This window comes from Thalassophryne amazonica, chromosome 8 (assembly GCF_902500255.1).
Source record: "Thalassophryne amazonica chromosome 8, fThaAma1.1, whole genome shotgun sequence".
NCBI classification, from domain to species: Eukaryota; Metazoa; Chordata; class Actinopteri; order Batrachoidiformes; family Batrachoididae; genus Thalassophryne; species Thalassophryne amazonica.
Genome location: NC_047110.1, coordinates 6,470,855 through 6,491,822, shown reverse-complemented (window position 1 = coordinate 6,491,822; position 20,968 = coordinate 6,470,855). Strand labels below are relative to the sequence as shown.

At 41.5% G+C, this 20,968-nt stretch overlaps 1 protein-coding gene across 1 annotated transcript in view; it reads left to right on the top strand.

Moving 5' to 3' along the window:
- cmip (c-Maf inducing protein) overlaps positions 1–20,968 on the top strand; it is a 132,574-nt gene that overhangs the window by 95,134 nt on the left and 16,472 nt on the right. Inside the window, exons 12-14 of the mRNA XM_034175706.1 lie at positions 15,307–15,333; positions 15,794–15,842; positions 15,952–16,059. Coding sequence (XP_034031597.1) covers positions 15,307–15,333; positions 15,794–15,842; positions 15,952–16,059 — 184 coding nt within the window. The remainder of the gene's footprint in view (positions 1–15,306; positions 15,334–15,793; positions 15,843–15,951; positions 16,060–20,968) is intronic.

Below are 20,968 nucleotides of genomic sequence, written 5' to 3'. Positions count from 1 at the left end.
CATGACAAAATCTCTGTCTGTGTGTGTGTGTACCTCTCAAGAACTTCATTCACCTGTCCTCTGATACAACAACAAGGGTAAACAAGAGCAACCACTCGGAGGCAGTGTACCATTCCCATATGTAAGACTGCATTTGCAGAAATAAAAACACAACCAGACTTTAAGACATTTTCTGTAAAGGTAAAATCATGGCTTCTTCAAAACCAAAGATGTAGGCACTAAATATATAGCACTGTTAAAGGTAACACTGAACATGTGTAATAAGTATTCTGATTCTATATAGAAATTGAGAGATGAACTGCATGAAGGGTGAATATCTTTTACAAGTGTTTTGGTATTGTACAGTAATTGAGAGGTTTAGATGAATTTATGAATGTCTTGACAATTTTGATGTTTTGATGCTGCATGTTATGAGTGACAGGGATGAATTATGAATGGTTGTTTTAAATGTTTTGATATGGCACAGTATTTTAGAAATGAATGACGTAAGAGTGAATTTATATATTATTTTATTTTATTATATATTATATTATTTATATTATATATTTTATGAATTTAGTATTATATATTTTGTAGGTTTGTTTGTGATGTACACTCAACAAAAATATAAACGCAACACTTTTGGTTTTGCTCCCATTTTGTATGAGATGAACTCAAAGATCTAAAACTTTTTCTACATACACAATATCACCATTTCCCTCAAATATTGTTCACAAACCAGTCGAAATCTGTGATAGTGAGCACTTCTCCTTTGCTGAGATAATCCATCCCACCTCACAGGTGTGCCATATCAAGATGCTGATTAGTCACCATGATTAGTGCACAGGTGTGCCTTAGACTGCCCACAATAAAAGGCCACTCTGAAAGGTGCAGTTTTGTTTCATGGGGGGGGGGGGGATACCAGTCAGTATCTGGTGTGAACACCATTTGCCTCATGCAGTGCAACACATCTCCTTTGCATCATCCGTGAAGAGAACACCTCTCCAACGTGCCAAACACCAGCGAATGTGAGCATTTGCCCACTCAAGTTGGTTACGACGACGAACTGGAGTCAGGTCGAGACCCCGATGAAGACGACAAGCATGCAGATGAGCTTCCCTGAGACGGTTTCTGACAGTTTGTGCAGAAGTTCTTTGGTTATGTAAACCGATTGTTTCAGCAGCTGTCCAAGTGGCTGGTCTCAGACGATCTTGGAGGTGAACATGCTGGATGTGGAGGTCCTGGGCTGGTGTGCTTACACGTGGTCTGCGGTTGTGAGGCTGGTTGGATGTACTGCCAAATTCTCTGAAACGCTTTTGGAGACGACTTATGGTAGAGAAATGAACATTCAATACACGAGCAGCAGCTCTGGTTGACATTCCTGCTGTCAGCATGCCAATTGCACGCTCCCTCAAATCTTGCGACATCTGTGGCATTGTGCTGTGTGATAAAACTGCACCTTTCAGAGTGGCCTTTTATTGTGGACAGTCTAAGGCACACCTGTGCACTAATCATGGTGTCTAATCAGCATCTTGATATGGCACACCTGTGAGGTGGGATGGATTATCTCAGCAAAGGAGAAGTGCTCACTATCACAGATTTAGACTGGTTTGTGAACAATATTTGAGGGAAATGGTGATATTGTGTATGTGGAAAAAGTTTTAGATCTTTGAGTTCATCTCATACAAAATGGGAGCAAAACCAAAAGTGTTGCATTTATATTTTTGTTGAGTATATTTAATAGCCCTATGTGTATCCCCCTGACCCTCAAGGACTACAGATGGAAATTAGCTGTTGCGGCTACAATCTGGTACAAACATCTCTGCTTGATGAGCATAATGCAATTGTATGCTGTCCTTGTACAAATAAATGGAAATGAAATGAAATGTATGTATAAATATATACATACATACACACATATGTGTGTGCGTGCGTGCGTGTATATATATATATATATATATATATATATATATATCACACACACACAGTGGGGAAAATAAGTATTTGACCCCCTGTCAGTTTTGCAGGTTTTCCCACCTACAAAGAATGGAGAGGTCTGTAATATTTATTGTAGGTACACTTCAACTGTGAGAGACAGAATCTTAAAAAAATCCAGAAAATCACATTGTATGATTTTTAAATAATTAATTTGCATTTTATTGCATGAAATAAGTATTTGACCCCCTAGAAAAACAGAGCTTAACAATTGGTACAGAAACATTTGTCTGCCATTACAGAGGTCAGACGTTTCCTGTAGTTCTTGACCAAGTTTTCACACACTACAGCAGGGATTTTGGTCCAGTCCAGATATTCTCCAAATCTTTCAGGTTTGGAGTTTCAGCTCCCTCCAAAGATTTTCTATTGAGTTCAGGTCTGGAGACTGGCCAGGTCAGTACAGGACCTTGAAGTGCTTCTTACGGAGCCCCTCCTTAGTTGCCCTGGCTGTGTGTATGGGGTCATTGTCATGCTGGAAGATCCAGCCATGACCCATCTTCAATGCTCCTACTGAGGGAATGAGGTTGTTTGCCAAAATCTCGCAATACATGACCCCATCCATCCTCCCTTCAATACAGTGCAGTCATCCTGTCCCCTTTGCAGAAGAGCACCCCCAGAGTATGATGTTTCCACCCCCATGCTTCACGGTCAGGATGGTTTTCTTGGGGTTGTTCTCATCCTCTAAACATGGTAAGTGGAGTTGATTCCAAAAAGCTCTATTCTGGTCTCATCTGACCACATGACCTTCTCCCATGTCTCCTCTGGATCATCCAGATGGTCACTGGTGAACTTCAAACGGGCCTGGACATGTGCTGGCTTGAGCAGGGGGACCTTGCTGCCCTGCAGGATTTTAAACCATGACAGCATCATGTGTTACTAATGTAATCTTTGTGACTGGTCCCAGCTCTCTTCACGTCATTGACCAGGTCCTCCTGTGTCGTTCTGAGCTTTCTTAGAATCATAAATAATGTAAATAATCATAACAGTTGTTGTCTTCTACCAAGCTGCTTGCCTGTTGTCCTGTAGTCCATCCCAGCCTTGTGCAGGTCTACAGTTTTGTCCCTGGTGTCCTCAGACAGCTCTTTGGTCTTGGCTATGGTGGACAGGTTGGAGTGTGATTGACTGAGTGTATGAACAGGTGTCTTTTATACAGGTAACAAGTTCAAACAAGTGCAATTAATACAGGTAAAGAGTGCAGAATAAGAGGGCTTCTTAAAGAAAAATTAACAGGTCCGTGTGAGCCAGAATTCTTGCTGGTTGGTAGGTGTTCAAATACTTATTTTATGCAATAAAATGCAAATTATTTATTTAAAACTCATACAATGTGATTTACTGGATTTTTTTTTTTTTTTAAGATTCTGTCTCTCACAGTTGACGTGTGCCTACGATAAAAATTACAGACCTCTCATTTCTTTGTAGGTGGGAAAACCTGCAAAACTGCAAAAATACTTATTTTCCCCACTGTATATATATATATATATATATATATATATATATGTGTGTGTGTGTGTGTGTGTGTGTGTGTGTGTGTGTGTGTGTGTGTGTGTGTGTGTGTGTGTGTGTGTCAAAGTAGAAACTGTGATTTGGTAGAACGGGAGATTCTACTAGTAGAGTCTCCGATCGGAGTCTCCTGGCAGAATCTCAGTAGAGACTCCACTTGGAAACTCTACTAGTAGAGTTTGATTTACAAGTTCTTACTTTCTTACTGTGATCACATCAGCATGGTGTGGTTCTAATGTGAAGTTGATAATGACGAATGTTTCTGTAATTTCAACAGTAAGGTATTCCTGTCATTCTATGTCGATATCATCAGGTCATGATAATGAATGGCTTGGTAGAATCGGAGACTCTACTAGTAGAGTCTCCGATTCTACCAAATTGCTTACCCTGCTTTGATATATACACCCACAACCCCAATTCCAGTGAAGTTGGGACGTTGTATGAAATGTAAATAAAAACAGAATACACTGATTTGCAAATCCTCTTCAACCTATGCTCAATTCAATACACCACAAAGACAAGATATTTAATGTTCAAATTGATAAATTTTATTGTTTTTGTGCAAATATTTGCTCATTTTGAAATGGATGCCTGCAACACATTTAAAAAAAAACTGGGACAGTGGTATGTTTACCACTGTGTTACATCACCTTTCCTTCTAACAACACTCAATAAGCCTTTATATACATATACGTATACAGTAGTATTCAGAATAATAGTAGTGCTATGTGACTAAAAAGATTAATCCAGGTTTTGAGTATATTTCTTATTGTTACATGGGAAACAAGGTACCAGTAGATTCAGTAGATGCTCACAAATCCAACAAGACCAAGCATTCATGATATGCACACTCTTAAGGCTATGAAATTGGGGTATTTGTAAAAAAAAAAAAAAAAAAAAAAAAAAAAGTAGAAAAGGGGGTGTTCACAATAATAGTAGCATCTGCTGTTGACACTACAAACTCAAAACTATTATGTTCAAACTGCTTTTTTTTTTAGCAATCCTGTGAATTACTAAACTAGTATTTAGTTGTATAACCACAGTTTTTCATGATTTCTTCACATCTGCAAGGCATTAATTTTGTTGGTTTGGAACCAAGGTTTTGCTCGTTTACTAGTGTGCTTGGGGTCATTGTCTTGTTGAAACACCCATTTCAAGGGCATGTCCTCTTCAGCATAAGGCAACATGACCTCTTCAAGTATTTTGACATATCCAAACTGATCCATGATACTTGGTATGCGATATATATGCCCAACACCATAGTAGGAGAAACATGCCCATATCATGATGCTTGCACCACCATGCTTCACTGTCTTCACTGTGAACTGTGGCTTGAATTCAGAGTTTGGGGGTTGTCTCACAAACTGTCTGCGGCCCTTGGACCCAAAAAGAACAATTTTACTCTCATCAGTCCACAAAATATTCCTCCATTTCTCTTTAGGCCAGTTGATGTGTTCTTTGGCAAATTGTAACCTCTTCTGCACGTCTTTTATTTAACAGAGGGACTTTGTGGGTGATTCTTGCAAATAAATTAACTTCACACAGGCATCTTCTAACTGTCACAGCACTTACAGGTAACTCCAGGCTGTCTTTGATCATCCTGGAGCTGATCAGTGGGTGAGCCTTTGCCATTCTGGTTATTCTTCTATCCATTTTGATGGTTGTTTTCCATTTTCTTTCATGCGTCTCTGTTTTTTTTGTCCATTTTAAAGCATTGGAGATCATTGTAGATGAACAGCCTATAATTTTTTGCACCTGCGTATAAGTTTTCCCCTCTCCAATCAACTTTTTAATCAAACTACGCTGTTCTTCTGAACAGTGTCTTGAATGTCCCATTTTCCTCAGGCTTTCAAAGAGAAAAGCATATTCAACGGGTGCTGGCTTCATCCTTAAATAGGGGACACCTGATTCACACCTGTTTGTTCCACAAAATTGACGAACTCACTGACTGAATGCCACACTACTATTATTGTGAACACCCCCTTTCTACTTTTTTTTTTTTTTTTTTTTTTGTTACTAATAGCTCAATTTCATAGCCTTAAGAGTGTGCATATCATGAATGCTTGGTCTTGTTGGATTTGTGAGAATCTACTGAATCTACTGGTACCTTGTTTCCCATGTAAAAATAAGAAATATACTCAAAACTTGGATTAATGTTTTTCGTGACATAGCACTATTATTCTGAACACTACTGTATGTACCAGACAAAAGTTTGGGCACACTCTTGAACCCATTTTCCTAAATGGGAAAATGTGTCCAAACATTTGACTGGTTCTGTGTATGTAAAATGTGGGACTCTGTACTGACGTCGTGGTTGTGGACGACATTCGGTCATCTGAAACCCAGCAGGTTGGAGTCAGTTATTGGATGTCAACTTTTTGTTCACAGCTCAAGTAATGATGTCTCAGTGAGCCAAAATATGACTTTATGCTCACTGACACTGTGATCTCATTAATATGCAATCAAGTCACTGTTGCTATGGTGATCTGGTTTGCTGCAGCACAAAAAAAACGAGTCACTTAAGTCAGTGATGTACAGTAAAAATGAGTCACAGTCAAAGTGGGTGAGTCAAAGTGTGCACAGCTGCATTGCTGTAGCAACAAAAACACAAAACGATGAGGAGACACATAGTCATCGACCTGTATGAGTTATAACTGACAGATTTAAGCTTTTAGCCAAGAAATAGGGAGAGGACGTGATGGTTCAGCGATCCTTCTGGTGATGTGCCATGTGCACGTGGAGTGGGTGACGCTCCGTGTGAGTGGGGTTCTGTATCTTGTGAGCAAGATACAGATTCCCTTCTGATCCGAACAGAAGAAAAATTTGGGAAGGTAAAGTCAGCCGTGTAGGGATGAAAGCGACTTCATCGTCAAATCTTTGAGAGGTAAATTTATTGTTCAGTCCCATGTACCGTAAAACCCACCTAAACCATCGTCGTATAAACCAGATATTCACAGTCACCAGACAAAAAAAGTATTTGTTTTTGTGTTGTTTTCCAGGTAATAAACACCATATATAACGGATTTTTTATAATGGATTTTTTGGTCACATCGTCCAATCACAATGTATTCCCATTAAAAACCCCTCGCATGTGGGACCGGAGTCATTTACGTGATTAAAATCTCAACTGTTTATTTTTTCACACCGTATTCAGACTCCAACCCACAGCCTGACGTGCACCTGTTAAATCAGACACAGCAAAAGGCTGTGATTTGACACTTTTCTGCTTTCACTCCTTCCTCTCCCATCATATTTTGATAGTTTTTGCAGTGTGCACGCTGATTACGTTTCGGGATCACATACACTTGGCAGAAAAGTCTGCAAATTTACAGCACGGAGTCAAAAAAAGAGGAAATTGTTTAGCTTACCTTTGATTTGAAGGTGATGATTGTAGAAAGAAAAGCTTGTTGAGGGTCAAATTACTTCATAATAAAGCATAATCCAGAGATGGAGAACTTTAAACCTGTCACACACGTCATTGCAAGACACAGAGTTAAAGAGCAGCAGCTGCATAAATCAATCAATCAATTTTTTTATATAGCGCCAAATCACAACAAACAGTTGCCCCAAGGGGCTTTATATTGTAAGGCAAGGCCATACAATAATTATGTAAAACCCCAACGGTCAAAACGACCCCCTGTGAGCAAGCACTTGGCTACAGTGGGAAGGAAAAACTCCCTTTTAACAGGAAGAAACCTCCAGCAGAACCAGGCTCAGGGAGGGGCAGTCTTCTGTTGGGGCTGAGGGAGAGAACCAGGAAAAAGACATGCTGTGGAGGGGAGCAGAGATCGATCACTAATGATTAAATGCAGAGTGGTGCATACAGAGCAAAAAGAGAAAGAAACAGTGCATCATGGGAACCCCCCAGCAGTCTACGTCTATAGCAGCATAACTAAGGGATGGTTCAGGGTCACCTGATCCAGCCCTAACTATAAGCTTTAGCAAAAAGGAAAGTTTTAAGCCTAATCTTAAAAGTAGAGAGGGTGTCTGTCTCCCTGATCTGAATTGGGAGCTGGTTCCACAGGAGAGGAGCCTGAAAGCTGAAGGCTCTGCCTCCCATTCTACTCTTACAAACCCTAGGAACTACAAGTAAGCCTGCAGTCTGAGAGCGAAGCGCTCTATTGGGGTGATATGGTACTACGAGGTCCCTAAGATAAGATGGGACCTGATTATTCAAAACCTTATAAGTAAGAAGAAGAATTTTAAATTCTATTCTAGAATTAACAGGAAGCCAATGAAGAGAGGCCAACACGGGTGAGATATGCTCTCTCCTGCTAGTCCCCGTCAGTACTCTAGCTGCAGCATTCTGAACCAACTGAAGGCTTTTTAGGGAACTTTTAGGACAACGTGATAATAATGAATTACAATAGTCCAGCCTAGAGGAAATAAATGCATGAATTAGTTTTTCAGCATCACTCTGAGACAAGACCTTTCTGATTTTAGAGATATTGCATAAATGCAAAAAAGCAGTCCTACATATTTGTTTAATATGCGCTTTGAATGACATATCCTGATCAAAAATGACTCCAAGATTTCTCACAGTATTACTAGAGGTCAGGGTAATGCCATCCAGAGTAAGGATCTGGTTAGACACCATGTTTCTAAGATTTGTGGGGCCAAGTACAATAACGTCAGTTTTATCTGAGTTTAAAAGCAGGAAATTAGAGGTCATCCATGTCTTTATGTCTGTAAGACAATCCTGCAGTTTAGCTAATTGGTGTGTGTCCTCTGGCTTCATGGATAGATAAAGCTGGGTATCATCTGCGTAACAATGAAAATTTAAGCAATACCGTCTAATAATACTGCCTAAGGGAAGCATGTATAAAGTGAATAAAATTGGTCCTAGCACAGAACCTTGTGGAACTCCATAATTAACTTTAGTCTGTGAAGAAGATTCCCCATTTACATGAACAAATTGTAATCTATTAGACAAATATGATTCAGAGATGAGTCCACTGTCTGAGGCCATAAGAAGATCATTTGTAACCTTCACTAATGTTGTTTCTGTACTATGATGAATTCTAAAACCTGACTGAAACTCTTCAAATAGACCATTCCTCTGCAGATGATCAGTTAGCTGTTTTACAACTACCCTTTCAAGAATTTTTGAGAGAAAAGGAAGGTTGGAGATTGGCCTATAATTAGCTAAGATAGCTGGGTCAAGTGATGGCTTTTTAAGTAATGGTTTAATTACTGCCACCTTAAAAGCCTGTGGTACATAGCCAACTAACAAAGATAGATTGATCATATTTAAGATCGAAGCATTAAATAATGGTAGGGCTTCCTTGAGCAGCCTGGTAGGAATGGGGTCTAATAAACATGTTGATGGTTTGGATGAAGTAACTAATGAAAATAACTCAGACAGAACAATCGGAGAGAAAGAGTCTAACCAAATACCGGCATCACTGAAAGCAGCCAAAGATAACGATACGTCTTTGGGATGGTTATGAGTAATTTTTTCTCTAATAGTTAAAATTTTGTTAGCAAAGAAAGTCATGAAGTCATTACTAGTTAAAGTTAATGGAATACTCAGCTCAATAGAGCTCTGACTCTTTGTCAGCCTGGCTACAGTGCTGAAAAGAAACCTGGGGTTGTTCTTATTTTCTTCAATTAGTGATCAATCAATCAATCAATCAACTTTTTTCTTATATAGCGCCAAATCACAACAAACAGTTGCCCCAAGGCGCTCCATATTGTAAGGCAAGGCCATACAATAATTATGAAAAACCCCAACGGTCAAAACGACCCCCTATGAGCAAGCACTTGGCCACAGTGGGAAGGAAAAACTCCCTTTTAACAGGAAGAAACCTCCAGCAGAACCAGGCTCAGGGAGGGGCAGTCTTCTGCTGAGACTGGTTGGGGCTGAGGGAAAGAACCAGGAAAAAGACATGCCGAGAAGGGGGGCAGAGATCGATCACTAATGATTAAATGCAGAGTGATGCATACGGAGCAAAAAGAGAAAGAAACAGTGCATCATGGGAACCCCCCCACAGTCTACGTCTAAAGCAACATAACCAAGGGATGGTCCAGGGTCACCCGATCCAGCCCTAACTATAAGCCTTAGCGAAAAGGAAAGTTTTAAGCCTAATCTTAAAAGTAGAGAGGGTATCTGTCTCCCTGATCTGAATTGGGAGCTGGTTCCACAGGAGAGGAGCCTGAAAGCTGAAGGCTCTGCCTCCCATTCTACTCTTACAAACCCTAGGAACTACAAGTAAGCCCGTAGTCTGAGAGCGAAGCGCTCTAATGGGGTAATATGATACTACGAGGTCCCTAAGATAAGATGGGACCTGATTATTCAAAACCTTATAAGTAAGAAGAAGAATTTTAAATTCTATTCTAGAATTAACAGGAAGCCAATGAAGAGAGGCCAACACGGGTGAGATATGCTCTCTCCTGCTAGTCCCCGTCAGTACTCTAGCTGCAGCATTCTGAACCAACTGAAGGCTTTTTAGGGAACTTTTAGGACAACCTGATAATAATGAATTACAATAGTCCAGCCTAGAGGAAATAAATGCATGAATTAGTTTTTCAGCATCACTCTGAGACAAGACCTTTCTGATTTTAGAGATATTGCGTAAATGCAAAAAGGCAGTCCTACATATTTGTTTAATATTCGCTTTGAATGACATATCCTGATCAAAAATGACTCCAAGATTTCTCACAGTATTACTAGAGATCAGGGAAATGCCATCCAGAGTAACGATCTGGTTAGACACCATGCTTCTAAGATTTGTGGGGCCAAGTACAATAACTTCAGTTTTATCTGAGTTTAAAAGCAGGAAATTAGAGGTCATCCATGTCTTTATGTCTGTAAGACAATCCTGCAGTTTAGCTAATTGGCGTGTATCCTCTGGCTTCATGGATAGATAAAGCTGGGTATCATCTGCGTAACAATGAAAATTTAAGCAATACCGTCTAATAATACTGCCTAAGGGAAGCATGTATAAAGTGAATAAAATTGGTCCTAGCACAGAACCTTGTGGAACTCCATAATTAACTTTAGTCTGTGAAGAAGATTCCCCATTTACATGAACAAACTGTAATCTATTAGACAAATATGATTCAAACCACCGCAGCGCAGTGCCTTTAATACCTATGACATGCTCTAATCTCTGTAATAAAATTTTATGGTCAACAGTATCAAAAGCAGCACTGAGATCCAACAGAACAAGCACAGAGATAAGTCCACTGTCCGAAGCCATAAGAAGATCATTTGTAACCTTCACTAATGCTGTTTCTGTACTATGATGAATTCTAAAACCTGACTGAAACTCTTCAAATAGACCATTCCTCTGCAGGTGATCAGTTAGCTGTTTTCCAACTACCCTCTCAAGAATCTTTGAGAGAAAAGGAAGGTTGGAGATTGGCCTATAATTAGCTAAGATAGCTGGGTCAAGTGATGGCTTTTTAAGTAATGGTTTAATTACTGCCACCTTAAAGGCCTGTGGTACATAACCAACTAACAAAGATAGATTGATCATATTTAAGATTGAAGCATTAAATAATGGTAGGACTTCCTTGAGCAGCCTGGCAGGAATGGGGTCCAATAAACATGTTGATGGTTTGGATGAAGTAACTAATGAAAATAACTCAGACAGAACAATCGGAGAGAAAGAGTCTAACCAAATACCGGCATCACTGAAAGCAGCCACAGGTAACGATACATCTTTGGGATGGTTATGAGTAATTTTTTCTCTAATAGTCAAAATTTTGTTAGCAAAGAAAGTCATGAAGTCATTACTAGTGATGAGTAGAAAGATGTCCTAGCTTTACGGAGGGCTTTTTTATAGAGCAACAGACTCTTTTTCCAGGCTAAGTGAAGATCTTCTAAATTAGTGAGACGCCATTTCCTCTCCAACTTACGGGTTATCTGCTTTAAGCTACGAGTTTGTGAGTTATACCACGGAGTCAGGCACTTCTGATTTAAAGCTCTCTTTTTTAGAGGAGCTACAGCATCCAAAGTTGTCTTCAATGAGGATGTAAAACTATTGACGAGATACTCTATCTCACTTACAGAGTTTAGGTAGCTACTCTGCACTGTGTTGGTATATGGCATTAGAGAACATAAAGAAGGAATCATATCCTTAAACCTAGTTACAGCGCTTTCTGAAAGACTTCTAGTGTAATGAAACTTATTCCCCACTGCTGGGTAGTCCATCAGAGTAAATGTAAATGTTATTAAGAAATGATCAGACAGAAGGGAGTTTTCAGGGAATACTGTTAAGTCTTCTATTTCCATACCATAAGTCAGAACAAGATCTAAGATATGATTAAAGTGGTGGGTGGACTCATTTACTTTTTGAGCAAAGCCAATAGAGTCTAATAATAGATTAAATGCAGTGTTGAGGCTGTCATTCTCAGCATCTGTGTGGATGTTAAAATCGCCCACTATAAGTATCTTATCTGAGCTAAGCACTAAGTCAGACAAAAGGTCTGAAAATTCACAGAGAAACTCACAGTAACGACCAGGTGGACGATAGATAATAACAAATAAAACTGGTTTTTGGGACTTCCAATTTGGATGGACAAGACTAAGAGTCAAGCTTTCAAATGAATTAAAGCTCTGTCTGGGTTTTTGATTAATTAATAAGCTGGAATGGAAGATTGCTGCTAATCCTCCGCCCCGGCCCGTGCTACGAGCATTCTGACAGTTAGTGTGACTCGGGGGTGTTGACTCATTTAAACTAACATATTCATCCTGCTGTAACCAGGTTTCTGTAAGGCAGAATAAATCAATATGTTGATCAATTATTATATCATTTACCAACAGGGACTTAGAAGAGAGAGACCTAATGTTTAATAGACCACATTTAACTGTTTTAGTCTGTGGTGCAGTTGAAGGTGCTATATTATTTTTTCTTTTTGAATTTTTATGCTTAAATAGATTTTTGCTGGTTATTGGTAGTCTGGGAGCAGGCACCGTCTCTACGGGGATGGGGTAATGAGGGGATGGCAGGGGCAGAGAAGCTGCAGAGAGGTGTGTAAGACTACAACTCTGCTTCCTGGTCCCAACCCTGGATAGTCACGGTTTGGAGGATTTAAGAAAATTGGCCAGATTTCTAGAAATGAGAGCTGCTCCATCCAAAGTGGGATGGATGCCGTCTCTCCTAACAAGACCAGGTTTTCCCCAGAAGCTTTGCCAATTATCTATGAAGCCCACCTCATTTTTTGGACACCACTCAGACAGCCAGCAATTCAAGGAGAACATGCGGCTAAACATGTCACTCCCGGTCTGATTGGGGAGGGGCCCAGAGAAAACTACAGAGTCCGACATTGTTTTTGCAAAGTTACACACCGATTTAATGTTAATTTTAGTGACCTCCGATTGGCGTAACCGGGTGTCATTACTGCCGACGTGAATTACAATCTTACCAAATTTATGCTTAGCCTTAGCCAGCAGTTTCAAATTTCCTTCAGTGTCGCCTGCTCTGGCCCCCGGAAGACAATTGACTATGGTTGCTGGTATCGCTAACTTCACATTTCGCAAAACAGAGTCGCCAATAACCAGAGTTTGATCCTCGGCGGGTGTGTCGTCGAGTGGGGAAAAACGGTTAGAGATGTGAACGGGTTGGCGGTGTACACGGGGCTTCTGTTTAGGGCTACGCTTCCTCCTCACAGTCACCCAGTCAGCCTGCTTTCCCGGCTGCTCGGGATCTGCCAGGGGGTAACTAACGGCGGCTAAGCTACCTTGGTCCGCACCGACTACAGGGGCCTGGCTAGCTGTAGAATTTTCCACGGTGCGGAGCCGAGTCTCCAATTCGCCCAGCCTGGCCTCCAAAGCTACGAATAAGCTACACTTATTACAAGTACCGTTACTGCTAAAGGAGGCCGAGGAATAACTAAACATTTCACACCCAGAGCAGAAAAGTGCGGGAGAGACAGGAGAAGCCGCCATGCTATATCGGCTAAGAGCTAGTAGCTACGCTAAGCTAGCGGATTCCTAAAAACACGCAAAGTGAATAATGTGTAAATAATTTAGAGGTGATTCAGCAGAAGGAGTGCTTTAGTTAAGGCACGTAAAGATTACACTGGGAAACAAATCGTAATCTAGATAACTAGATCAATCTAACTGCGCAGATTAAACAGCTAACAGATACAGAAAAACACCGCAGTGCTCCGGAACAGGAAGTGATACAATACCGCAGTGAGAGCCAAAAAAAAATAATACGTAATAAAAATAATCAGGCTTTAAATTAAATAAGTCTTCATAAATTGTAAATTTGATAGCTTAACTATTTTTATATTTATTTTTATGGCATCTGTACCTGGATGTGTTGCTGTTTGTGGTTAAATGATTTAAAAAAAATGTTGAAAACAGTAAAGGTTCATTCAGTAGTTCAGCGCAGTTGGAACCAAAGTGGCGCCATGTTCTGAGTTGATGCTGCTCAATCAATAATGGGATCCCAGTGATCCCCCCCCAATCTCTCCGGTCAGGTGTCTGCAGCAGGTTTTGTGTGTTCTATGAGAGGACTGTAATTAACATGGGGAGTAAATGTCCTCAGTCATCAATTGATGGAGGAGTCCAGCTGGAATCTCACTTCAGGTTTTGATGCTGAATCGACACCCTGAGTCACTGCTCATGGTGCTACCTGCACTACTTGGTCTCTGTTTATTCAAGCAACAGGTTTTTATTTATTTTTTATAACCATGATGTAACCTTGTGTCAGCTGAGTCAACACTCTTCCATCCATCGTTGGCGTCCTCTTTGGGCTGCACGTTCGTGCGTCACCAGGATCCCAGCTGTCAGTTCTCCTTCCTCCCCCTGTGCCTCCTCCTGTGGCTCCCTGCTGTGTCTGGGGATGTGAACTTGTCCTGTGAGGGCCTCAGGGTTGACGTAAGACAGACACTTCACCACGCCTCCTGGGGGCTGTAATTGGCTGTTGGGAAGTGCTGTCTGGCCGCGAGCTTCATTAGGAGGACACACGGACGCTTTGTTGTTTTCCAAACTGAGGAGTCTCACCTGAGCTACTGTTAACCAGTCAGTGGATTCAGTCGTCAGTAGGAGGCAACAATACTCCCTCACCTCAAGATGAACACGCACTCTGACGAGTCACTGCACATGTGCACGCTGACGAGTCTGTGCTTGCTGATGAGTCACTGCACATGTACAGACACATGCTGACGAGTCACTGCACATGTGCACAAACATGCTGACGAGTCACTGCACATGTGCACACGCTGGCGAGTCTGTGCATGCAGACGAGTCACTGCACATGTGCACAAACATGCAGACTAGTCACTGCACATGTGCACGCGCACGCTGACAAGTCTGCTTTTTTGAATTGCCTGAAAAGCCGCCCTAATGTGAGTGTAAGTTCTTTTTTAAAATACTGATTTGTGTTTTTTGAAAGTCCACATTTCCATTAAGCATATTTAAAATGTTCTACTTGAGATTGTGCAGTTTGGAGGTTCGTGGAACTCTGAACATGATCAGGTCTGTGGTCTGGGAGTGTGTGCTGGTGCCACGTGTCACTGTGTTCGTCACACTCTGGAACTGACTTGTTTCCTGGATGGCAAATAAAGAGTTGTGTTTTTAGGCTGTTCTTTTTAAGGAAAAACCACATTATTTTTAAAATCAAAATTCTGTTTTCTATAAATCTTTGGGGCTGTGTGTGTGTGCATGTGTGTGTGTGATGCGTTGAGGAAGTGTTTGCCTGCAGTGGTCTTTGATGTTACAAAGAAGAGGAATGTCCAAACAGAGCTGAGGAATGACCTGGACTTCCTTGAACCTCAGCGCCTTCTGTCTGTTCCAGGAACTGATTTACGTCACGTTGACAGTCTGCTTTGCCTTTGATGTCTAATTCTTCTTCTTTTTCTTCCCCCTCTCTCTAGAGCGCTGGCTCACGCCAAATTCACAAAGTAAGTACCTCAAACGTGATGAAGATCAAACACTGACTTAATCACTTGGGTCCCCTGGAGACGAGCTGCTCGGGGCTTTAATCCCAGAAACAGGCCGGACCCAGAGACTTAAAAAGCAGTAACCAAAGGGACGTCCCGTCACTGCGGCTGAGGTCATGTTTGTGAATTATTGTGACAGGAATGTCTCCGCGAACATGCCTGACTGAGGTGTCCAAAAAGTCTGCTTTGAAGACGAAACACAACCAATAAATAATTGGTTTTGGTATTTTTATTATGTGGTAAAGATTTGGTTTCACTGTGGGCTTCATCTTAGATTTTGTTTAAATAAAACCGTGCCTCCACAAACTTTCATTCAGCCTTCAGACATTTGGCTCCTGATGGTTTTTGTTTGGTAACAAAGGTCATGATGTTTGGGAAGATTTTGGTCTTAACACTGGCATCTCTGTGTCTGTCTGGACAGGGAACTGAAGTATGTTATACAGAGGTTTGCTGAGGACCCACGGCAGGAGGTGAGTGTGTGTTTTAACCCCGGAGTTAGTCCAGATATTAAAAAAAGTGTCCTTGTCTCTGTGAGACATGCTTTGATGCTCCGTGACTCTTCTGGCGTGTGCTTTTAAGGTCCACTCGTGCTTACTCAGCGTGCGCTCAGGCAAAGATGGCTGGTTCCAGCTCTACAGTCCAGGAGGCTTGGCCTGTGATGATGACGGAGAGTTGTTTGCTAGTATGGTGAGTTGTCCAATCACACCGCCGCGGTTCCTGGTCGCTACGGCACACTATTTGTGTATCTCCACACCCAGATTTACGTAGGAACGAGTACCAAAACAATCTGCACCCTTTGACTGGGGTGCTAACCCGCTGCTGTGCGTTGTTTTGGTTCAGCAGCTAAAGCGAAAGCTGCAGTCCACGTGAACATTCAAACCGTTCAAACTGTTTCAAATATTTAAACCATTCACACACTGAGTGAATATACAGTAAATATACAGGTCATTGATAACAAAAACAAACAGAATGAAAAATAGCTGTGTTGCAAGAGCCATTCATGCAAAAATACTGTTGTACAATCATTTTTTATGCGATTGCCGCACTGTGTGAGGATGAATTTTTTTTAGTCATAGTATTATTGTAGTTATTTTAGTATCATTTTTGGGTTTATTTATTATGTGTACGTGCATCCTGAGGGGATATTGAATGTTTAATTTTGTTGTGCTTACATGCACAATGACAGACATTCTATTCTAGTAGAATCTCAGTTTTAGAACCTAATTCATGCCTAAATGTTGTTGTTAAACTGAAACCAATTTTCCCATAAGAATCAATGTAAAATGGATGACAGGCCTTAATGACGACAGACCTGTTGCCCTAACCTCTGTGGTGATGATGAAGACCTTCAAGCCTTGTCCTCAAACACTTAAAGGCCATCTCTGATCCCCATCTGGATCCCTTGCAGTTCACCTACAGAGCCAACAGGTCGGTTGACCATGCTGTCAACATGGCCCTCCACCTCAGCATCTGGACTCCCCAGGATCCTACGCCAGGATTCTGTTTGTGGACTTCAGCTCTGCTTTCAATACAATCATCCCGGCTCTGCTGCAGGACTCTCTCAGCTTGCTATGCCCGATCACTTACTTCCTGTACAACAAAAGGCAGCACGTGAAGCTGGGGGGGCACGTCTCCAACACACACGGACCATCACTGCCAGATCTCCCCAAGGCTGTGTTCTTTCCCCTGTACTCTTCTGTACACCAACAGCTGCAGCTCTAGCCACCAGTCTGTAAAGCTCCTGAATTTCATGGATGATACAACCTTCATCAGACTCATCTCTGACGGAACGACTCGGCCTGGAGACGGGAGATCGATCATCTGGTGTCCTGATGCAGAACAGAACAATCTGGAGCTCAATGCCCTCAAGACAGTGTAGATTGACTTCCACCCCCATCACTCTGTATGACTCCCCAGTCACCATTGTAGAGTTCTTCCATTATCTGGGGATGACCATCACCCAGGACGTCATCAGAAGAGCAAAGCAGAGGATGTACTTTCTGTGGGAGATGAGGAAGTTCAACCTGCCAAAAACAATGATGATGAACTTCTACACTGCCATCATTGAGTCAATCATCTCTTCCTCCATCACCGTCTGGTACGCTGCTGCCATTGCTAAGGATAGGAGCAGATTGCAGCGTATCATCCACACAGCAGAGAAGGTGATCAACTGCAATCTGTCATCCCTACAGGACGTGTACACCTCCAGGTCCCTGAGGCAAGCAATGAAGATAGTGGCCGATCCCTCCCACCCAGGACACAAACGTTTTGTTACCCTCCCCTCTGGCAGGCAGCTGAGATCCATCAGGACTAAAACCTCAAGACACAAAAATGGCTTCTTTCTGTCTGAAGCTAGACTTAAACAATGCCAGAGACCCCCATTTACCCTGCCTCCACTCCCACAAAGTACAAACTGATCTTCCCTGTACTGTTCATCTGCAGGCCTGCACAGCCCCATTCTACTGTATCTATTTGACAGTAAACTTACCTTTTGACACCTTTACTTCTTACAGAAGTTTTTTTTTTCCTTTTCTTCTTATTGTTGTTTATGCATCAGTGACACCAGATCAAATTCTTTGTATATGTGAACTTACTTGGCAATAAATTTGATTCTGATTCTGATTGGACATGATTTGGAAAGACACATACCTGTCTACATATAAGGTCCCACAGTTGACAGTGTCAGAGCACAAACCAAGCATGAAGGATTGTCTCCATGGACAAATCTAAGGGTACAGAAACATTTCTGCTGCTTTGTAGGTCCCAATGAGCACAGTGGGCTCCATCATCTGTAAATGGAAGAAGTTCTGATCCACCATGACTCTTCCTAGAGCTGGCCACCCGTCTAAACTGAGTGATCGGGGGAGAAGGACCTTATTCAGGGAGGTGACAGAGAACCCGATGGTCACTCTGTCAGAGCTCCAGCATTCCTCTGTGGAGAGAGGAGAACCTTCCAGAAGGACAACCATCTCTGCAGCAATCCACCAATCAGGCCTGTATGGTAGAGTGGCCAGACGGAAGCTACTCCTTAGTAAAAGGCAAATGGCAGCCCACCTGGAGCTTGACAAAAGGCACCTGAAGGACTGTCAGACCAGGAGAAACAAACCTCTCTGGTCTGATGAGACAAAGATTGAACTCTTTGGTGTCATGTTTGGAGGAAACCAGGACCATCCCTACAGTAAAGCATGGTGGTGGCAGCATCATGTTGTGGGGATGTTTTTCAGCCGCAGGAACTGGGAGACTAGTCAGGATTGAGGGAAAGATTAATGCAGCAATGTAGACATCCTTGATGAAAACCTGCTCTAGAGCGCTCTTGACCTCAGACTGGGGCGACGGTTCATCTTTCAGCAGGACAATGACCCTAAACACACAGTCAAGATATCAAAGGAGTGGCTTCAGGACAACTCTGTGAATGTCCTTGAGTGGCCCAGACAGAGCTCAGACTTTGCATTTTGATTGCTTCCTCAGTGGTTCTTAATATTCATGTTCATTTTCCTATGATAGCACTTTTATTTCTATGCTGAGCCCCACATTGCTTTTCTGTTAGAGATCTTGATTTAGTACCTTATTTGATTACCTCCTTTTTGTACTTGTTTTGGTGCACTTCTTACACCTTTATGTTCCATAGTTTTGTGTACTGGGATTTGTATTTTGATTCTGTAGGGTTTGACATCTTTTCTTGTAATTTAATTATGTTGTTTCCTTTCTTCACCTTCCGTATCTTTTGGGTTTTTTTTAACCACCTTCCTGTCTGTTGGTGACCTTTAACTTTTTCACACACCTGTCTTACATTTTGTTCATCATTTGTTTGGTATTTAAGTCACACCTGTATCTTTGTTCACTCACTGGTTTCTTCATGTTGGCTCCCTTGTTGTGAGAACCCTGAGATTGCCCCTTTTCTTATGTGCTTCTGTGCCTTTCGTCGTGTTTTTGATTGTTTGAACTCTAGTTTTTGTGTAATTTTGGACCCTTCTTCCCACACCTCATTTTTGTCTTAGTTTGTATTGTTTGTCACTGTTGGATTTAGTAGTGTGTTTGATTTTGGACTCCTGTACCCCATGGCACTCCAATAGTCTGTTGGCTGTCTTCACTTGTTTAGGATTAATAAATCAACTTGTTTATTCACCTCATCTCTGTTTTTGATTACTGGCTGCATTTAGGGTTCTGTTTTGACATTGCTAAACCTCAACAAGACCTGAATCCAATTGAACATCTCTGGAGAGATCTAAAAATGCTGCTCCCCATCCAACCTGATGGAGCTTGCCATCACACACTCTCTGGTCCCCATTTTTATATATGGGGACCATCACCCCAGTTTGACACGCCTTAGGCACTGTCCCAGACCTCAACGCAATGTTGAAGAGACGTCTCATCCAGACAGTCCCTCCACACCCAGAGCCTTCAGTATTGCCGCCTTTCAGGCCTGTCAGTACCTTGCAACTGCCCCTGGAGTCCTCTGAGGTAACATGTCCCGGAAGGACTTATTCTTCAGTCGGACGGCATCCAAGTGTCTCTTGTCATTGCCCATGTGTGTGTCCCCCAGCAGAACAATGGAGTCCCCCACCGGAGCCACATAGAGGACTCTGTCGGCGCGCAGTGCATTGTAATAATATTCGGATGTGCTGATTCTCACCTTCATCTTCATACTTAAAACTGTCCTGTGATCATCGAAGGTGGATTCAAAAGAAGCCAAAAGAACACCGTAAATCATTTTTTTTAAAGTATAATTCCTAATAATGTTCTCATTGTCATTAATTCTCCTTGGATCAATCTTTAGTTAGTCTTCCAAATGTAACTGACAGCAGGGAGATTTTATACTTTTTACATCTGACTTGAACAAATGTCATCCAGAGATGATGACATGATCAGACTGCAGTGACTGTGAGGAGAACGGACAGATGGGGGCGCTGTAACTTCAGCTGGCAAACTTTGCTGGGTGTCAGGATGTGTGAGGCCTGGTTGGATGTGATTGGACAAGTTTTAAGTTTTCTGCGTGGTTAGGACCAGTTCACCATCATAATTCTGAACATCACTGTGTAACATAAACATGTCACCTGACGTGTGACGTGTTTTTAGCTTATTTAGATCATCCGGTCAAAAGGTTCAGTGGGCTAATTTCATGCCAAAGTGTCTGTACTGTCCGTCCACAATTCGTAGAAAATGTTCCTTTGCTTCAGATCTTGATGGATTTTGATTCTGACAGCTGTTCACTAAATGTTGGCCCCTCCCTCTCTGTTTTTAGTCTCACTATGTGAAGCTTATTTGACCATTTTTTTTAGATGTGTTTGTAATTGATTTATTCGAATTGAGCTTATTTTGGATTGGATTGTTTATTGACCTTGCTTGTTTGTTTGTGATCATTTGATCATGTTTGTTTATTGACAGTTTGTGATTTATTGACCTTGCTTGTTTGTTTGTTTGTGATTTATTGACCGTGTTTCTTTGTGATTTATTGACCGTGTTTCTTTGTGATTTATTGACCATGTTTGTTTCTTTGTTTGTGATTTATTGACCGTTTGTGATTTATTGACCTTGTTTGTTTATTTGTTTGTGATTTATTGACCGTGTTTCTTTGTTTATTTGTGATTTATTGACT